Raw genomic sequence first — 21,080 nt, forward strand, 5'->3', positions numbered from 1 at the left:
TACATATCATGACTAGCTAATTTTTAATTAATATCATAACAAAATTTTATTTGAAATGATTGTTACCTTATATTTTAATTTTTTTATGTAATACTTTTATTGCATTTTATAATTATGTAATGCAATTTTCTTACTGACAAAAAAACATTTTGCAATTTTATTTTCAAATTTAGTAATAACCAACATCAAATATTTCTTTATCATATATAATCATGAGTGATTAATTCAATTTTATGCTTAAATTATTATTTTTTTGAATAAATTCAAATATGCAGCATTAAATTTAACATGTACATAATACATTTTTTAAGACTACATAAATAATTAATACAATTGTGAAAAAAGTTTTATCTTACAATATTCCTAGGATTATTATCTAACAAGATAGTCCCAGGATCACTACATCTTGCAATAGATCGAACCTGATTGCAATTACTATATATATATATATTTTTTGAAGTCATGCAATTACTATATTTATAACTCTAATATATATTTATAGTTCTAATTAATTAAATAAACTATATTATTCATTAAATTCAAACCTCATGTTTGAAATTATTAGTCCAAACACAAAGGATGTAAAATGAATCGAAATCTTAAAATGGGACGGAATAAGGGAAATTGATGGAGGACGGGACAAATTACCATCGTAAACCAAGTTAAACAACCCGGTTACAACAGTGGCACAACTCCGTAAATTAACCCAAAACGCGGTGGCAAAGTTCCCACCCATCCCAACCACAACAACATAGTGGCTCTCTCTCTCTTTCTCGCATCATCTTCTCCGTCGATCTATAGTCATCTTTACTCTCTCTCTCTAAACCGCTGGTTTTTCTCCTCCAAAATTAGATTTAGCGGCACTTCTCCGCTAAATCTCTCTCGCTCTCACCTCACTTTACTCTTACTTAATCCAGATTATCTCATAATCCTGATTAAGCCCCTCGCATTTTGCTTATCTCTGCTCTAATTCCTCACAATCTCAGCCCGTCGGTGTCAGATCTGAGCCCCCTGCATCAGATCCAAGCGCTGAAGTCTGTGTTCACTGTTTGTTTCTTCAATGGAGGAAGCGCTGGAACTGGCGCGTGCCAAGGACGCCAAGGAGCGGATGGCTGGAGTGGAGAGGTTGCACCAGCTTCTAGAAGCTTCCAGGAAGAGTTTGAGTTCCGCCGAAACCACTTCTCTAGTCGACTGCTGCTTAGATCTTTTGAAAGATAACAATTTCAAAGTCTCTCAAGGTGCTTTACAGGCGTTAGCTTCGGCTGCTGTGTTGTCCGGTGAGCATTTGAAATTGCATTTTAATGCGCTTGTCCCCGCCGTCGTCGAGCGGTTAGGGGATGCTAAACAACCCGTTAGAGACGCTGCCAGACGTCTTTTGCTCACTCTCATGGAGGTACTTACTATTAATTGTATTGTTTGCTTAGCTTCCTGCATGTCATTAATTATTAATTATCAATTTTTCCTTTTGTAACTAAGGGACGGTTAGAATATTTGAAGATCGACGGTAATTTATACTTGATATCTGATACTCAGCCTAGTGTCCAACAAACTAACAGCCATTTTATTATTATTATTTTAAAAGTTTTGCTTTGTTACATTATCCATTACTGTGTAATTGATCAATTAATGTAGGATTTATAATAATTATATATAAAAAGGAAGTGTGGGGGGATGCTGATGAGTAATTACCTTGTCGTTTCTGTTAGCTTAACTTGGCATTATGCAATGCTTAATTATGAAATCGGAAATAACTAAGAATGCCTTATTCCAACATAGTGAGCTACAATTACTGACCGATTGACCACTTTTACTTTCCTATACTACCTTCAGTTACAATTTGTATTTTTTTTAACCGTTGAAATATAAAGTTTTACGAGGATAGGCAAAGGCGTACCCTGTGGATAGTTGAGGCCGTATTTGAGTCGAGTTGATCTGAGTTGACTATTAGAGTGCTTATATTGGTTTGTTCAAAATCTAATTTGAGCTTGAGCTGAGTTTGAACTTAATAGGTCAATAAATTGTTTAGAATTGGTTTGTTATATTTTTGAGTGAGCCATAGCTTGTGAGCAAACTTAATCACCTAGTTAAAATATTAATATTATTTTTATCCATTTTATCTCAATAATGCATATTAATTGTAATCTTATATGCTCAAAATTCTTTTGCTACCTTTCATTCATGTTTATTTTTATTTAGGCATGTATGCAAAATATACCACAATAATAGCCTACATATAGTGATAAATATTAAAGGTTGAATGCATTGATCAACTTTTGACCTTTACCAAAAAAAGCCTAGTGACACCCTCAACTAGTCCAATTTTTCCTTCAATTTTGATGCTGATTATGTTGCAAGTTTCACTTAATTCCAATTTTGAGAAGTTAGCATGAGATGAAATGTTTTTAAAGGTCATTAAAATTTTCAGTTAAAGGTCAGGGATTAAAATATGCTTTCGGTCAATATTGAATGTGAAAACATGTTTGTCAAACTATTATTTATGAATGTTGGCGCACATGTTTGTTGAGCACAGATTTTTCAATATTTCAGGACATGGTTACTCCATATATCTAGATTGCTGCGACTATAAGTGCAGTTGTTGCTTTGATGATTTAGTTATTTAGGTATGAATAATTTTCTTTCTTTTTTTTTTTTTATATATATTTTCTTGTTACTTGATGTCAAGGTCTTTACTCTTTGTATTTGAGTTTTACTTGGACGCAGACTTGCGTGTTTCCATGTGTATGTATCCTTATGCATAATAAATTGCCAACCTGCTCTTCATGTGCTGTTACGGACAAGTTTAAGATCTAGTAGGAAGTGTTTCATGGTGTTTCTTGTTAGGAATGTCAATTTTATACTTTTTGTGCAACTTTGCTTAAAATAAAACTATGATTCTCACCATTTAATATATTTAGTATATTAGTGATATCACTGAATCCAAGGAAAAAGAATAAATAAAGGATGTAAATTGATATACTGTTCTTTACAGGTTTCTTCACCAACAATTATTGTTGAGAGAGCAGGCTCTTATGCCTGGACACATAAAAGCTGGAGGGTTCGAGAGGAATTTTCTAGGACTGTCACATCGGCAATTGGTCTTTTTGCAGCTACTGAGCTTCCTCTTCAGCGGGCTATTCTCCCTCCTGTATGATCAATATCATTTGTGATGCATAATAGTATTATTTTAGTATGATTAATTAATAGAGCAAGATAATTAACTTTTAAACTTTTTCTGTTTCCAGATATTGCAGATGTTGAGTGACCCAAATCCTGGTGTTAGGGAAGCTGCTATATTGTGCATTGAGGTTAGTGGCACTTGTAGCATGGTTGTTCTTGTATTTGCTCAACTATATTAATCCTTCTTTGTTAATTTGGTTCTTGCGAGATGAACTTGTGTCAGATTAATCTGACTATTTATCTTTCAGGAGATGTATACACAGGCAGGGCCTCAATTCCGTGATGAGCTTCATCGGCATCATCTTCCTATGTCTATGGTGAATGTCTAACTAATACTATCCTTTTTCCAATTTAGAGTTCTCTTTTCCATATTTCACTGGGAGTGCTAATATCACCTAGTTTGATGTTGGTTCTTGGTCTGGCATAGTTTTAGATGAATGTAGTATTGCATGAAATTCTCACTAGATCACTTAGTATTTAACTATTGCCTCATAAATAAAATGGTATTATCACTTTTATTACTAATTTTGTTGTACAATTTATGAATGCAGATGAAAGATATTAATGCTAGGTTAGAGAAGATTGAACCACAAATACGCCCTTCAGATGGGCCTACTGGTAACTTTGCTACTGGAGAAATGAAGCCTATGAACCTTAACCCCAAGAAAAGTAGTCCAAAGTCCAAGAGCTCCACAAGGGAGACGTCTCTTTTCGGAGGTTAGCATCCTTTTATCTAGAATTTTGTGGATCTTAGTAATGCTTGGTCAATGGCTAAGAAAAAACTTACTAATTTGATTGATTGGTGAGAGTTGATTGCATTTAAGTATCTCTTAGAGATGATAATTCTCCAGCGGCATGTAATATTGTTTTCTTCAATCTCTTTGTGCCTTCGTTTTTCTTCCTCAAGTTTGTTGTTTGGAAGATTTTTATGCCTGCAAAGAGAAGCAAACTATTTGAACTTTGTTATTGTGCAGTTAATAATCATCTCTTTTTGTTTCTGAAAGATCGAAAATGTACTTTGGCTTACATTTTATAAATTTCAGCTTGCATGTTACAGACACATTTGTTCAATTTGTAGCTGCCCTTTTTATGCAGAAATGAGATAAACTATGATAGATTGCATAATTGGCATTGATTTCAATTGCCATTCTGTTTTATGCAGGAGAAAGTGATGTTACAGAGAAACCCATTGAGCCAATTAAGGTTTATTCAGAAAAGGAGCTAATTAGGGAAATTGAAAAGATTGCTTCTACCCTTGTTCCCGAAAAGGATTGGTCTATACGCATTGCTGCCATGCAGAGAGTTGAAGGTCTTGTTTTAGGAGGTCTGTATTTTTTTTTTTTTCTCATTCTTGGTTTCTTCTCATGTCTGCCTGATTTCTTCCTGTCAAACAATTTTTTTTTTGTTGATTTAGAATGACTGATTGTTAGTTCATCCGTACTACTGGGTGAACTCTACATTATCATTGTTTGGCATTGAAGCAAAATTCTGACTAAAAGAAATCAGTAAAATATGGCTTATTGAAGCAAGAAAAAAAGAGAGAAAGTAGCTGCAGATGCTCACAATATGTGTATAATGTGATGGAGATGTTTTCATAAAATTGTGGTCAATGGCTGTCAGCTTGGAACTGTCCAAAATATGTGAATTGAAAGGATAAGATTCAGGAATCATAATGGTTGTTGTGTAAAGCAACAGCTGTTTTTGGATATTAGCCTTTAGTTCCATATTAAATAATTGATTTCTTAAAAGGAACATTTGATGCAGTTATTTAAATCTTATTCCTTCCAAAAAAAGAAAAAAAAACAGTTGTTTTTGCATTGTTTTATTTGCATTGTTGAATCCTTCAAATATCTAATTCCATTCTGCTGGCCACGAGCTACAAATTCCCTGCTCAAATTATGTTCAAGGATGTTTAAAATTTTTTAGCATTTGCTTTGTTATGATGTAGCTCACAGGTTATTATTATTATTTTTTCCTTTGAAAATTGCAATTTAACAATTTACTATTTTGTACTACCTTTTGTATGCGTGCATGCCTAGTTGCTTTCAGAGCGATGGTAATCTTTCTGGCAATGACAGGATGACATTAGATTCAATGATGTGCTTTCGCTGCGGACTTAACATAGATAAAGATTATAAATTATGGATGAACGTTCTTTTATGATTTTGTGCTGATATGTTAGTTGCTTTTATAACTTCTAATCAAATCTTGCAAATGGATGCATTTGATGCGCTTTCTGATTCTTAAAATAAAATGGTGCCACAGTCATGCTTTCTGATTCTTAAAATAAAATGGTGCCACAGTGGTCATGACTGTTGCTTAATGTCCTTGTCTCCTTGACCATAACTAGCTGCAACTTTGATTCAGTTGATGGGATAAATAATAGTTATTGGCCATGATTGTTATGCAATGCACTGCACAAGGTTTTTCCCCCTCAAATAATCTGCTAGTACAATGGTTTTGATACTTTTGAAGTGTAAAACAAATAGTGCTTATGTTCATACTGTATATTGATAATTGTAAAATATATCACGAGGGTTAGCGAGTGTTGTAGGGCAATTGAGCTGTGTAAATTCTATATTTATTGTTGTTGTTAAGGTATTAGGTAGCTCACTGTTTTATGCCACTTGGATGGCTAATTCCTTATGTTCTAAAGATACGTCCTTTTGCAGCTCCCTTCATTGCATTCCGCTTGCTGCTTGGTCTCTCTCTCAACCCTTTTGGGGGTGGATTGGAACTTTTGTTCATGCATGAATGTATTTTTCTTTCTATTAGTTTATAAATTTACTAACATCATCCTTGTAGCAAATATGTCCAACACATGGTAAACATTTTGAGGATCATGTTCTGGGAGCAATTGTTTTTCTCTTCACTTTCCTTCTCTTTTGTTCTTTAACCTTCTTCTATGTTATGAAAAACCTATTGTGGGCATTTGGAATGTATTTTCATATTTTAATGTTTTCCACAAGAAAGGGTATCAATAATCTCTGCATATCAGGTGCTGCTGATTACTCATGCTTTCGGGGACTTCTGAAGCAGCTTGTTGGTCCTCTAAGCACACAGTTATCTGATCGAAGGTCTAGCATAGTGAAGCAGGTGATTATGGTTCTTTTTTGTTAGTAGATAGTGATTTGAAAATTTGTGGTCAGTTGTCTATGAGTTTCAGTTTTTAAGTTGTGGACTCTGCTTCTAACCGACAAAGAGACTAACATTGCTTGTGATATCCAACTTTAGATAATGCAGTGATGGCTTTAGGCATGAAGAGTAAGCATCCATAAATTGGTGTAATAGAGTAGCAAAAATCAATTTGCAATTTCACTTTTTAACATCCCCAATATGATGAGTCTGGACCATTTGGATGGTTATTTTTTACCGGACCCCAATCCTTCAGTGTCTCATAATGGAGCACAGTTGCCCTCAGTTTGCCAATATGATTTGGGAGCTTCTCTTGGAGATTCAATTTGATTATCTCATCACCTTTTTTGCTGCTTTATATATATATATATAAATTTCCTAAATACCAACAAAATTTATGATTTTGGCTCTTTTGATTTGAACATTTAATTAATAGTTATATAGTCAAAGCTATGTCACGGACTTTGAATGTTTGGAAGTTAACTCTTTTATGTTGATCGATTGATCTCATTTTTTGACAGTAACTTGAGCAAGCTCATTTGCTAGAACTATCTGGGAGGGGACTAGAAATGAAGACTGGTCCCTTTCTATAGAACCTTGTTTGGTTTCAGTCATTTCTGAGAAACAAGCCGGGAGAAATTTGCTGTCATTCTCCCCCCCCCCCCAAAAAAAAAAAAACTTGTAGCTTGAATTATTTTGATAGAGTGCATTTTAAGGTTTTGGATACTGAAAACAGTAGATTAATGTTGAACTCAATGGTACCTGTTTATATTTTCAATTCTCTTAAGATATCTGAGGTCATCTCTAGCTGCTTCTAAAGTCAAAATTTTAATTTTCAAAGGCTTGCCATCTACTATGCTTTTTGTCGAAGGAACTCTTGGGAGATTTTGAGGCGTGCGCTGAGATATTTATTCCTGTAAGATATCCTCTATTTAAACATATACACACTTACACTTTACCGTTGCATATTAGTTTACTAAAAAGGTTCTTTTGTTTTATGTTATCATGATCAGGTCCTTTTCAAGCTGGTTGTGATTACTGTACTCGTAATTGCAGAATCTGCAGATAACTGCATAAAAACAGTAATTCTCTCTCCCTCTAATTGCTACAATTGCCTTCCAGATGCCGTTCTCTGGTAACATCCTTTTATGTTTTCAGATGTTGCGTAATTGCAAAGTTGCCCGTGTGCTTCCTCGCATAGCTGATTGTGCAAAGAATGATCGCAATGCAGTACTTCGTGCAAGGTTTGGCTGTATGACTTGTTCTCTTGGAGAAGTATTGCTTTAGTTATTATCCAGTTTAATCATTTCTCCATTTGCATCGCAGATGTTGTGAATATGCACTACTGATACTAGAATATTGGGCTGATGCTCCAGAAATACAGCGGTCAGCTGATCTTTATGAAGATCTGATAAGGTGTTGTGTTGCAGATGCAATGAGCGAGGTATTCATGTCCAGAATTCTGCAATTATTGTGCTAGCATTAAAACTTCATTGATATCATCTCAGTAGTTAGTGCATGGATTTAGCTTCAGGGAGGTGCCTAATGTTGGGCAGCATAAATTTACCAATGTACTACAGTTTACTTGTGCATTAAAAGGTGAAATATAAAATTGGGAGGCTGTATTTCAGTATTCAACTTTATCTGTCACATGTATGGCTTTGTGGAATTCAGCAAAGTATTAGCAGTATTTCTTTTGCCTTCTTAACAAAATGCATGGTTTTGAACATGTGACTAGAGGGATATGAACATGTTAGATGTCGGTCATGCCTTACGCAAACTACTGATCTCAACTTTTTGCTTGCTTATTGTTGGAAAAGGGCAGGAAAGCAATGAAATGTGTGAACTTTTTAGAGGAATAATTATACTCTCAAAGATTTAGAGCTTCTCATGTACAGAACAAATAATTGATTTCTGTATTTCCTTGTTTGCTTGCTCTTTTATTTTTTGGGATTTCATTGATGCCATAATATAATGGCAGGTGCTGAGCTCTTCATTTTCTTTTACCCTTCCTGCCAAGGAGCATTTCTTACTCTTTTTCTTGAGTAATCAGTAGTAATTTTTTTTTTATTTGTATTTTTGCTGAATTTTCTTTAGGATAAGAGTGCTTCAATACTTCTGAATGCTACTATTTTTGACGGCTAATTAAAATGCAGGAAAAAATGTTGGAAGTTCCATCAAATTGTCAAAATTAAATATAAAATAATTCGTGGTTTTATATTGGGAAAGAGAAACTTTATTTGTTGAATACTCTATGTCAGAGGATTAGCTTTGGATTTTGATGGATTTGGTGAGTTGTAAAGATTGCAAATTTTCCCAAGTGCAGTTCCTTGTCTTCTTTAGCTTTTGAAACTATTCTAGAGGTGAAAAACTATAATGCATCAATCTGTTGCCCCATTTTTTGGCTAAGGTAATTTCTAGCTACAACTGTTGTTGGGTAATATGTCTTCACCGGCATGATAAATGTGCTTAGTGTTTAATTTCTTTCTTTCTTTTTTTTTTCTTTGGAAAAATGTAAATTTCTGTAACTTGGCAGGTGCGAGCAACTGCAAGAATGTGCTATAGAATGTTTGCAAAAACTTGGCCAGAACGTTCCCGCCGCTTATTTTCATGTTTTGATCCTGTTATTCAACGGGTATGTCCATTTCTATATACTTGATGTAACATCACTTTATGGCTAGGATTTTTTCAACTTATTTTCTGTTTTCATTCTTGGACAGATTATTAATGAAGAGGATGGGGGCTTGCATAGGCGACATGCCTCTCCTTCCCTCCGAGATAGAAGTTCACAATTGTCATTTGCCTCTCAAGCATCTACTCATCCAAATTTACCTGGATATGGAACTTCTGCAATTGTTGCAATGGATAGAACATCAAGCTTGTCCTCTGGGACATCTCTCTCTTCTGGCCTGGTGTCTCAAGTAAAGCCCCTTGGTAGAGGTACTGAACGTAGCCTCGAGAGTGTACTGCATGCAAGTAAACAGAAGGTCACTGCTATTGAAAGCATGCTTAGAGGTTTGGAAGTATCAGACAAACAGAACCCTTCAGCCCTTCGGTCATCCAGTTTGGATCTAGGTACTTTGCCTATGAAAATTTCTCCTTTCGTCAAATGAATCAATTTGTATTCTCCAGTATATGAAAATTTTTCAATAATGCAGTCATAAATCTATCAAGCTGTCTACTAGTAAGTTAAATTTTGAATCACTCTGTGAGCGGCTGAATTTTTCTTTTATTGTCCCTAGCACAGGAGTTGACCCTCCATCATCTCGTGATCCACCATTCCCTGCTACCGTTCCAGTTTCTAATCATCTCACAAACTCTCTAACTTTAGATTCAACCACTACTAGCATCAGTAAAAGTGGTAACCGCAATGGTGGCTTGGTTTTGTCTGATATTATCACTCAAATTCAAGCATCTAAAGATTCCTCTAAATTATCATATCAAAGTAGTGCAGCAACTGAGTCCCTGTCAGCATTTTCATCATATTCAGCCAAGAGGGCCTCTGAAAGACTCCAAGAAAGAGGTTACATCGAAGAGAGCAATGACATTAGGGAAGCTAGGCGATATGCAAATCCACATGTTGACAGGCAGTATATAGATATGTCTTACAAAGATGTAAACTTGAGGGATTCTCAGAACAGTCACATTCCCAACTTTCAAAGGCCACTTTTAAGAAAGCACGTAGCTGGACGAATGTCTGCTGGCAGGAGGAGAAGTTTTGATGACAGCCAACTTTCGCTTGGGGAGATGTCAAACTACGTAGAAGGACCTGCATCTCTCACTGATGCGCTGAGTGAGGGACTCAGTCCCAGTTCCGACTGGAATGCTAGAGTTGCTGCTTTTAATTACCTTCGGTCTTTGCTGCAGCAGGGGCCCAAAGGTATTCAGGAAGTGATCCAGAATTTTGAGAAGGTGATGAAGCTGTTTTTCCAGCACTTGGATGATCCCCACCATAAAGTTGCACAAGCGGCACTTTCAACCCTTGCAGACATCATTCCCTCTTGCCGAAAGCCCTTTGAGAGTTACATGGAAAGGATCTTACCTCATGTTTTTTCTCGATTAATTGACCCCAAGGAACTGGTTAGGCAACCTTGCTCAACAACTTTGGAGATTGTCAGCAAAACTTATAGTGTAGATACTCTTTTACCAGCTTTGCTCCGTTCACTGGATGAACAGCGGTCACCAAAGGCCAAATTGGCTGTTATTGAGTTTGCTATCAGTTCCTTTAACAAACATGCAATGAACTCTGAAGGTTCTGGTAATACAGGCATCCTAAAGTTGTGGCTGGCTAAGTTGACTCCACTAGCCCATGATAAAAATACAAAGCTCAAGGAGGCAGCAATTACATGCATTATATCAGTTTACTCCCACTATGATCCCACAGCTGTTCTTAATTTTATTCTTAGTTTATCAGTTGAAGAACAGAATTCCTTGAGACGAGCCCTTAAACAGTACACTCCACGTATTGAAGTGGACCTAATGAACTTTTTACAGAGCAAGAAAGAGCGACAACGCTCCAAGTCCTCTTATGACCCATCTGATGTTGTTGGTACATCTTCAGAGGAAGGATATATTGGTGTGTCAAAGAAGAGTCATTTCTTTGGAAGGTATTCTGCTGGTTCCAATGACAGTGATGGTGGCAGGAAGTGGAGTTCTACCCAAGAATCACTAATTACTGGAAGTATTGGCCAAGCAGCTTCTGATGAAACTCAGGAGAACTTGCATCAGAATTTTGAGAATAATTCTAATGCTGATATTCATAGTTCAAAAACTAGAGATTTGACTTTCATGGTCAATCCTACCACGGAGAATGTGGGATCCCGGGCAAGTCGTCTTGAAAACGAGGATAACTCCTTAAACTTTGAGGATTTGTCTACTCCTCATCTAGACATTAATAGACTGTTGAGCTCTGAAGCCTTGGTGGATGCTGAAGGCATTCAGCGTGACAATGAGGCCTCACTTGACTTGAACCTTAATCATCACAAACCTGCAGCTATAAAGATTAATTCTTTTTCAGACTCAGGGCCTAGCATTCCCCAAATTCTTCACTTGGTAAGATTTGTAACCTAATAATTTATTTAATTTTCCTCTGAAATAGTGTGGAAAAAGCAGATAAAAATTGTCATTCCTGTATAAACTATAAAGAATGAATGTTTTGAAGCACTACCACATTTTTGCAGATTTGTAATGGTAATGATGAGAGTCCTGCTCCGGCTGCAAGTAAGCGTGGTGCACTTCAGCAGTTAACTGAAGCATCTGTTTCTAATGATCACTCTGTTTGGTCGAAGGTATGCTCAATTTTATATTTCTTCTCTAGGACCCCCCCCCCCCCTCCCCAGCCAAAAAATAAAAAATAACACTCACACACTAACACACAGCTTATCACATTTTTCTTATTATTGCTACTTTATCAAATGGTTCTTATCTATCAAAATTGAGCAATTATATTCTGAATATTTGGTGTGCTATTCTGATTTTGAATAATTATGTTATTTATAAGATAATAATTGTAATAATTTTATGTCATTTAGCATCAGCAGCAATGCAGGGAGATTTGTAGATTTGTACATAGCATCCAAGTTAAGCAAGTCCTGTGCAAAAAAAAAAAAAAAAGAAAATTCTTCATATGCTTTTCATGCATATTTAACTTATTTTCAATAATGTGTCCTTTTTATGCTATTATGTAATACATTCCTATTTGGATAGTTAATCTTCCATCTCTTGAAAGTTGAAATAATAAGCTACTGATACATTGTGAAGACTTAGACATTCTTATTACCTTTGAAATTAGTCTGTCTTTTAGTATTTCTTTTTCTTTTTAATTTTTTTTTTCTCCTTGTACCCAGGAGTATTGGTTTCAAGAAAAAAAAGGAGAGAAAATCAACACCTAACTTACTGGCAAATACATTAACAACTTTGTGTGACAATATTCAATCTGTGTGATCTTTAATAAGTGATCTGATATGATAGTTCTATAGTTTCTTGTATATTTTGAAACAAATAGAATCAAGCAATGAGTGCCACGTGGAAACAGGATACTTTCATTCATTTTATATTTATTTCAAGCAATTATTTAATAGAATATATCACTTGAAAATTTATTCCAAGCTTAAGAATTCTATTATAATTGAATTGAATTTACACATGTTTCATTTCAATAATTATATGCTGATGGTAGCTCTATCATTTGCAGTACTTCAATCAAATTTTGACAGTTGTACTTGAGGTGTTGGATGACACGGAGTCCTCAATCCGGGAACTTGCTCTTTCATTGATTGTTGAAATGCTCAAAAACCAGGTTCTTTTTTTTTATATATGTTTTTTTCAGTCTAACCACAGAAAAAGTAAGAAGCCTTTGCATGTCATTGGAAATTTCTCCAAACTTTGTTAATTTTGTAAATTTTGTTTTGATTTCAAAATTTAGTTGCAGTTCTGTCCAACCAATTAAGTTATAGAATTTGAAAAAAAAAAACGTCACCAGCAATTTAGTTAAAGTGAGTAGTCAGTATTAGTATTTAGAAATTTGAATAAAACTGCCACAACTAAAAAGGTTTTGACAAATTGCAAAAGCATTGAAATTTTGGATTTTGTGGCCAATTCCTTATTCTTTATTGTGTTGTTAATAAGCAAAACTAAAAAAATCTTTTCTTGTGCAGAAAGATGCCATGGAAGATTCTGTTGAGATTGTGATTGAGAAGCTGCTTCATGTTATGAAGGATTCTGTTCCAAAAGTAACCTTTTTACTACTTATGCAACTCTTATCTTGCTTTACTTTCTTGTCTGATTCTTTTTTTTCCTCCCTCTTTTATATCATATTCAGGTTTCTAATGAAGCTGAGCACTGCCTGAGCATTGTGTTGTCTCAGTATGATCCATTCAGATGTTTAAGTGTATGTGGTTCTGAAACTTTTATGTATATTTTGTGATGACACAGATTCCTTGAATATCTTCAAAGAATTTTTGGCAGCATTTGCCATGTCAGTTGCTTTATACTTCATAGGCAAGTAATGCTGTCAATAACTGATATTGCAGGTGGTTGTCCCTTTATTGGTTACCGAGGATGAAAAAACTCTTGTTACGTGCATTAACTGTTTGACAAAGGTATTGCCTTTGAACATATTAACTGAATTTGGAATAACTAATAACTAAACCTTAAAGCTTATATGCATTAATTTGTTTTCCTCTCCAGCTCGTGGGCCGGCTTTCGCAGGAGGAGCTAATGACCCAGTTACCATCATTTTTGCCTGCTCTTTTTGAAGCTTTTGGAAACCAGAGTGCAGATGTTCGCAAGGTAAATACTCTTTTTTTTTTTTTTTGGGGTATTAATCAAGTCATCTTTATCGATTTGCAAACTGACGAGGTTCATAAAAACTGACTGATATCAATATTAGTTACTAGGATTAATCAATAATAATCTTCAATAAATTTTTTGGGGGTGTACTTTCCCCACAAAATATGGTTTTGAAATCTTCAAATTTACTCGGTTCTCCTTGTTTGTTGAGCGATACAGACTGTTGTTTTCTGCCTGGTTGATATTTATATTATGCTTGGGAAAGCATTTTTGCCATACTTGGAGGGGCTTAACAGCACGCAGCTGCGGTTGGTGACCATATATGCTAATAGGATATCACAAGCGAGAACAGGTACAGCCATAGATGCCACCCATGAGTAGCATTGGTTTGTTGAGATTGTATTGTGGGTTTTGGGTATTGGCTTATTCATTGTTGTGTATTTTGTATATTTGTGTGAATGCATTTTGAGTGGGTTTTTTCCTCTTTTTTTGGGGGTCTTTTGCTTTTTCTTAGATATTTAATTTCTTATTCTTTTTTTTTTTTTAATTATCCCATGTGTTTGTTATTGTTTGGTTGAGGGAAGAGTGCTTTTAGTGGGAAAGAGATTATTTTGTATTGATTTGCAAATATTATAATCGATATTTTGGAAACTGCCTTGGAAATGTGGCCTGAGAAATAATTTGAACCATATTGTACTCGTGCTCGGTTCAAAAAAATCATCATTATAGTTTCATTTTTACTGGAAGGTATCCATCTTGTTTTAGGGATATAAGAACAAGGACAAAAATATTTAAACAAATATACGAGCACTTATTTGTAGAAAGGGCATTAGTTAACGCTATGATAAAGTTTTAGGAGGTAAAGTATTTAAAGTAATGTTGAGGGTGCTTTTTTTAAAAAAAGTATATATAAAATTTGAGACGTTTTTGGAGGTATGAAATAATCAAAAGTCTTATTCTTTTAACACCATATCAGAGTGTTAAGAAGGTTTTCATACCTTCTCATTGCCTTGCTCTATAAAACATCTCTTCACATTACTGTAAGGGAAAAGAAAACCCTAATTAGTGGGAGTGTAAAACTAACTTATCAATTTGCAATCTTTAACCCTGACTCTTTAATAACATTTTAATTCGAGACATAAGCATTACGCTACTTTCGGTAAATTTTACTGATATGATAAATTAAGGCAAATGTTTCCCCGCACCAAGAGGAAAACATAACTTTTCAAATGCAGAGATTTCAAAATTTATCAAATCAAAAGTTTTCGTTCACATGCTCAATCCTAATAACTCGACCTAAATTATATAAAAAAGGAAGCTGCATTTAAAAATAAAATAAAGTTCCTCTTCCTACAGAAAAAAAAAAATAAAAAGTTCCTCTTCCTCCTTTTCCATCTTCCTCTCTCTCTCGAAAGATGATTTATTGTTGCTCTGTTATTGCAGCTGTCGTGGTTGAAATCGCTAGCGATAATACTCTAATTTGTACATTCTATTGTACAAGTCTCGAGTAAACTATTATTTTTTCCCTGTTTCTTAGAGATTGGGAGGAATGAAAGCACAAGTTGGAGTGATCTGGACAAAAAAATCTTGTTGTATGCATGGATTCTTTAATCCTCCTCCAAGCAGAGCTCTGTTTTATTCTAAAGCATGAGAAGTATAGGAGTTGGATACCCATACCAACAAATTATGGTCATCGCAAAATACAGAGTTCTCAAATTCTAACCCTAATCAAAGTCAAAATTAAATGAATAAATAAAATAATTAGGTAGGCTGAAACAAAGGTTACTTCAACATTCTAAGATAAAAGTAATTCTAATAAAATATTGTTTTATAGTGCAAACAAAGACATTGCATGAGGATAGTGTAGCCGTAGAGCACAAGTAAAGCTTTGTTGGTATGCTTCTTCTGAGGGTTACGTTTGTTGACCAACCAACCAAGCAATCGATTCATTGATGATGTTATTTGAGAATGTGTTGAGTGAAGAGCATATATTAGAAAGCGAATCATGCTTTGATGGGGGACCTCTTTTGAAGGATTACAGCCAATTCCACTATGCAAAATCATATCTTTTTTCAGACATGGGCTTATGGATTAGATTCAGTCAAACCATATCTAGCAGTTGCTATTGCTTGCTTGCTTCTTCAGCATGGTTAAGCCCCTCAAGCTGCAATTTATTCGGATAAAAACAATGGTCAAACAACTCTCTCTCTCTCTCCTTCCTCCAGTCCTATCAGAGGTAGCTATGTCATCTATTGTAATGCATAATGATTTAGTGGCCTACTATTCTTTAGTAAAGCGGCAAGGTATCATGAAGTCACTTAGATAATTTCGGATTTAACTCTTGTAGCTTCAAGAAAATTTCTCCATCCAGTCCCATCATAGGTAGCTGGGTCATCTATGTGTAATGCATAATGATTTAGCGGCCTACAACTAATCAGTGAAATGGCAAGGCATCATAGAATCACTTAGGTAATCTCGAGTTCGACTCTGCTGCCATCCTTTATTTAACCTGGGATCTATCGAATGAATTTTAATAAAATACAACTTATCTACATGGTAAAAACTGATGGTTTTTTTGCTAATTTAGGGGTGAGAGACTTTTAATTTATGAATTTAAAGTTAAAAAATTATATTTGTAGATTTGGATGGCACCCGAAAAGGTTGCTTGGCACCTGTTAAACAGGCATCAAGAAAGTGGCGCTAGGCCATAATTGTTTTCTGTTTTTTTTTTTAAATTATGTTTCGACGCCACTTTAAGTAGTTGCAGGATTTAATTTTTTTATTTTTTAATTATTAATATATTATAATAAAATATTTATATTATATTAATTTAAAAATATTATATTTTTATAATAATAATTTTTTTTTTATAATTTTAATATTATAATATTTAATACATTTTATTATTAATTTTTAAATAAAAAATTACTAGTATTATATAATTTTAAAATTTAATTTTATTGTAATTAAATGCATAAAAATAATTTGATTGTAATTAGATGTATAAAAATAATTTATCGGATAATATATATTTATATAGTGATAAAATTTTTTATTATTTTAATAAATTAATATATTAATACTGTAATTAAATAGTACAAATAATCTTATATACGTTTAATCACATAATAATATTATTTAATAACTCTCCAAATATTAAGTTAAAGATAGTTATTATATTTTATAAAAATATTTTTAATATATAAGAGTTTAATAATAAAAGACTGCACATAAAAAATATTTATAATTATAATATTATTGTATATAATATTACTTTATTAAATTTTTTATAATATACATTTATTCAATAATAAAATTTTTTATTATTTTAATAAATTAATATAGTAATTCAGTAATTAAATAGTACCAATAATTCCGTACACATTTAATATTATTTTATAATTCTGTAAAATACTAAAACTAGTTATAAATAGTTATTATATTTTATAAAAATATTTTTAATATATAAGAATACTATAACAGTTAATAATAAAAAAATGCAGATAAAAATATTTAGAATTATAATATTATTCTACTATTAAATTTATACAAAATTATTTAATTGAATTAATTACTTAATTTATTTATTTTTTTAATAAATTATAAATAATTTATATAAAATATTTAAAATTATTACATTATCTTGCTATTAAATATTATATAAAAATAATAAATTGTTTATAATTTATCAAAAAAAAAATTAATTAATTAATTTAATTATAGAATAAATTAATTAAATTTATTATCTTTGATAAATTATAAATAATCAAGTGATCACGTATAACATTTAATCACAACATAAATTTATTCTATAATTCTAAATAGCAGTCCAATAAAAAGTAAATTTAATTTTTATAATTTTAAATATTCATATTAATTAGTTTATTTATTTATTGATTATTTAAATCACAACATAATTTTATTTTATAATTCTAAATAACTTTGCAATAAAAAATAAATTTAATTTTTATAATTTTAAATATTTATATTAATTAATTAATCTATTTTTTTATTAATTATTTAATTTAATATTTTTATATATATATATATATTTAATAACAATAAATAAATTTATAATTAATATTATTTAATTATTAAATTTATATAATATAAATATTTTATTATAATAAAAATTAAATTATGGGCTGACGCCACTTAAAGTGGCATTAAGCTATAATTTTAAAAAAAAATTAATTATGGTCTGACGCCCGCTTAAAATGGCGCCAGATCTTAACACCTGTTTAACAAGCGCGACATACTATGTGCAATGTTGGAGAGTTATGCGTTCAGCCATGGAACTGCGAATATAATGTGTCCCATGAGCCATTCGTTTGAAGATTCCTCCTTAATGGTAAAACTCAGGCTGTGGAGTACGAGTCTACCATATCCATTCATTTCTTCCATGTTGGCTTTGGGCATATGGATGTGATTTGTCCCCATTGCTAGGAACTTGCACAATTGTGATGTGATTTGTGCATCTATTCAAAGATTGAATGGGATTCTGCTTTTCGGTTTACGCATACTTAGCATATAACATTTTTGGACTTTTCTCTTTAAACTCAAATTTAGGGCAAACGGAATCCAATATAAATCTTTGTTAGCGATTTATTAGATTCCTTGCATTGAGAGCTTAGATCTGAGGAACCTAATAAAAATAAAATACATCAACAATTTTATTTAAAAATAAATTGTCATAAATTGTGAACACCTTAGTATTGGTGATATGGATTTTAATGATTTACTTAAATTAATCTTTGACTTGATTATATTATTATTGATTAGGTACTTTTATTCAAGAGCTAATAAATCTATTTTAATCTAATAAATTCCTACTTTACATTTAAAGACAAAATTTCTTTTTTATCTAATAAAATATTATTTTTATAAACTTTTATTATTATAATTTTAAAAACAAAAATTAAAAAATTTATTTTATAAAAATTTAATTAAACTTATTTCTATTTTTTCTTTTGTAAAATCTCATTGAAATTTTACAAAAAAAATACATAGAAGAGGGCAACAAGGGAAGAAAAAAACATAATCTGAACTAAAAAAAAGCAAATAAATTGATAAAATACACAAAATTACAAGGTACAACTAGAAAGCTACATTTCATGAATAGAAACGTGTAAATATATAATAGGTAAAAAATCAATCATTTTGAATTCAAATCTAATTATTATTTTAATATTTAAATTTATTGATTACAGTATTTTAAATGATTTAAATTAATTTTAAATTCAATTATTATTATTTAAATAATAATCGATTCTTTTTATTTTTAATTAATAATTTATAATAATCAATTATTCTATTTTTTAAAAAAATTTAACACGTGTTATCAAATTAAAATATTTTATAAGAAAACCATACGCGAGCAGAACATGCAAGTGAACAACTGTCGGTCTAAATTTAACACGTGCTAGCTTCAAAACCGGAACAACATTGTTCTCAACATGCAGCAGATGACAGCAAGATATCCAAATGGCATTTTACAGAATTGGAATATAAAACAAATTCTGATTCTTTTATCCAAGCAAATGTGACAATGACCTCTTCATTTCATTGTCTTCTCCATCGGCCAAAGCAAACAACAAAGCCATCTTTTTTTCTTCTCATAAACAAAATTCAAACCCAACCCACCAGATAAGCAGACTCTGCATTAAATTTTTGCCAAGTATAAAAACCCAGCTAATAGATTTTCCTTGATATTATTATGAATTAAAAATAGAATCTTTTCCATCTTTTTGTTTCAAGACTTGAAAGTTGGGATATTTTACAAGTAATAAGTATGAGCAGAAATAAGAAAAAGTGATAACTGTAAACAAAAGAAAATGGAAAAAATAAAAAGAAAAGAAAAAGAAAAACCAAAGCACGCAGCCGTTAAAGTGCATACTATTTATACTTTTCTCTGCAAAAAATTCAAAGATTCCATGGAAACTTGTTGATCATGGCAACCTTCTAATAAGGAAAGAAATCACATCTTGTAGATCTTGTGATTTTTAACACAATCCAACTAATACTTTTCATCATATCTATACAATTATTGCGTAGCATTTTTAAGTCGTTAAATCTTGAATTTTTTCCTGGGAAAATAATTCCATTATATCAAATCTTGTTCTTTTCTTCTTCAAAAACCCATTTCTGGAATCATTCTGGTAAGTAAAATCCACTCTCCAAGTTGATTAATTTCTCTCTTTTCATGATCTGAATTGATGTATGAATTGAGAGATGAATGCATGTACTTGGGTATTATGTCATATTCATCTTTGACTGGAAAATGATGTTCAAAAATTCAAGTTATTTACCAAACCCATTTCGTAATTTATCATTATTTTCTTGAATTCACATGCCCTTGTTGTCAAGTACCACATTCATTACAGCTGAATTCTTGTTCTTGTTCTTGTTCTTGTTCAGACAGCTATATACAGGAGACCTAGATATTAATTAGTTAATCTCATGGAGTTTGAAGCAGCAAGTAAGAAGAGAAACAAAATGGTACATATGAATCAGAAACTCCGAAGAAAAATCACTGCATTAGTCGTCGACGATGATACCACCAACCGAACCATTCACAGCCGGCTGCTGCAAAATCTCGGCATAGAAAATCAAGAAGTGAGGAATGGAAAAGAAGCCATTGATCTCCATTCCTCAGGCAGAATTTTTGACCTCATTCTCATGGACATGGACATGCCTATCATGAATGGCATTGAGGTACATCAAATCTTTATATATATTTAATTATATATAGATTTTCTCCTTCGTGTTCTTTATATATATTAAATAAATATTTTGTACGGCGGTAGGCGACGAAGCAACTCCGAGCCATGGGAATACGCAGCACCATTGCCGGAGTATCTACGCGTTCCGTGAAAGAACAAGTGCAAGAATTCATGGAAGCTGGTTTAGATGATTATCAAGAGAAGCCATTGACAAGTGCTAAGCTTATTTCCATCCTCCATAAGATTAGCCATAATGGTTCCGTTGTTTCATAGATCAGAAGCTTAAGACACATATAATTAGGATTAATTAATAAATTTTGTGTTTAATTAGTTTGCTCCATGTATTATTTAATAGGCTTAGCTTTTGCTGTATTGTAAAATTCTCTTCAAATATTTATTAATACATATGAATTTTGAGAATTATTGTAAATATAATTTATTTAAAGTACAAAATAAGCGGAGAAGTTGATTTATTTTTGAGATTTTATATTTAAAATTGATAATAATTTTAGTTTAAAGATTTGAGCATGCAGCTAGTTGGGATGTGGCAAATCAATATGAGATAGATTCGGAAGTTAAAGGGCAAGTGAGGTAGGCTTGAGTCTTGTCATAATAGCATTGGCCCTTGAATACTCTCACATGGCAGAGTTGCTTTTTAAAGCTTCATGGTTAGTTTTGGAGGCAAAAGTAGAATTCTTTTTGCCAAGCATTACTTGTCTTGTTATGCAGTACAATATTTTCATTATAAAAGAAAGG

At 32.5% G+C, this 21,080-nt stretch overlaps 2 protein-coding genes across 4 annotated transcripts; both read left to right on the forward strand.

Annotated features, from left to right (window-relative positions):
* The first annotated feature begins 725 nt into the window (after positions 1-725).
* On the forward strand, positions 726-14,265 carry LOC110627302 (CLIP-associated protein). 2 transcript variants are annotated; one of them, XM_043962260.1, is made up of 22 exons: positions 1,275-1,393; positions 2,548-2,621; positions 2,990-3,145; positions 3,243-3,305; positions 3,426-3,494; positions 3,729-3,894; positions 4,340-4,501; positions 6,176-6,273; positions 7,154-7,228; positions 7,326-7,394; positions 7,471-7,556; positions 7,639-7,756; positions 8,849-8,947; positions 9,033-9,387; positions 9,560-11,364; positions 11,493-11,600; positions 12,506-12,610; positions 12,969-13,043; positions 13,133-13,201; positions 13,344-13,412; positions 13,501-13,602; positions 13,822-14,265. In XM_043962260.1, exons 4-22 carry the CDS (start codon positions 3,252-3,254, stop codon positions 13,981-13,983), a joined length of 3,846 nt encoding a protein of 1,281 aa, XP_043818195.1. In that variant the 5' UTR covers positions 1,275-1,393; positions 2,548-2,621; positions 2,990-3,145; positions 3,243-3,251; the 3' UTR covers positions 13,984-14,265. The 2 variants fall into 2 exon arrangements, with proteins under 2 accessions (XP_021629257.1, XP_043818195.1); XM_021773565.2 differs by lacking the exon at positions 2,548-2,621 and having other exon boundaries at positions 726-1,393.
* Positions 14,266-19,129: 4,864 nt separating this feature from the next.
* Positions 19,130-20,721, forward strand: LOC110627905 (two-component response regulator 24). Of its 2 annotated transcripts, XM_021774291.2 has the most exons (3): positions 19,130-19,760; positions 20,020-20,316; positions 20,409-20,720. In XM_021774291.2, the coding sequence occupies exons 2-3, from the start codon at positions 20,062-20,064 to the stop codon at positions 20,595-20,597; spliced, it is 444 nt and encodes a 147-aa protein (XP_021629983.1). In that variant the 5' UTR covers positions 19,130-19,760; positions 20,020-20,061; the 3' UTR covers positions 20,598-20,720. The 2 variants fall into 2 exon arrangements, with proteins under 2 accessions (XP_021629983.1, XP_043804523.1); XM_043948588.1 differs by lacking the exon at positions 19,130-19,760 and having other exon boundaries at positions 19,769-20,316; positions 20,409-20,721.
* The last annotated feature ends 359 nt before the right edge of the window (positions 20,722-21,080 follow it).

Source organism: Manihot esculenta, chromosome 12, assembly GCF_001659605.2.
Source record: "Manihot esculenta cultivar AM560-2 chromosome 12, M.esculenta_v8, whole genome shotgun sequence".
NCBI lineage: Eukaryota > Viridiplantae > Streptophyta > Magnoliopsida > Malpighiales > Euphorbiaceae > Manihot > Manihot esculenta.

Coding starts and splice junctions, on each gene's coding strand:
- LOC110627302 (XM_021773565.2), top strand. CDS start 1,061: ATGGAGGAAGCGCTGGAACTGGCGCGTGCCAAGGACGCCAAGGAGCGG. Junction 7,229..7,325: donor GCGCTGAGATATTTATTCCT/GTAAGATATCCT, acceptor TATCATGATCAG/GTCCTTTTCAAGCTGGTTGT. Junction 7,395..7,470: donor CAGATAACTGCATAAAAACA/GTAATTCTCTCT, acceptor TTATGTTTTCAG/ATGTTGCGTAATTGCAAAGT.
- LOC110627905 (XM_021774291.2), top strand. CDS start 20,062: ATGGAGTTTGAAGCAGCAAGTAAGAAGAGAAACAAAATGGTACATATG. Junction 20,317..20,408: donor CTATCATGAATGGCATTGAG/GTACATCAAATC, acceptor GTACGGCGGTAG/GCGACGAAGCAACTCCGAGC.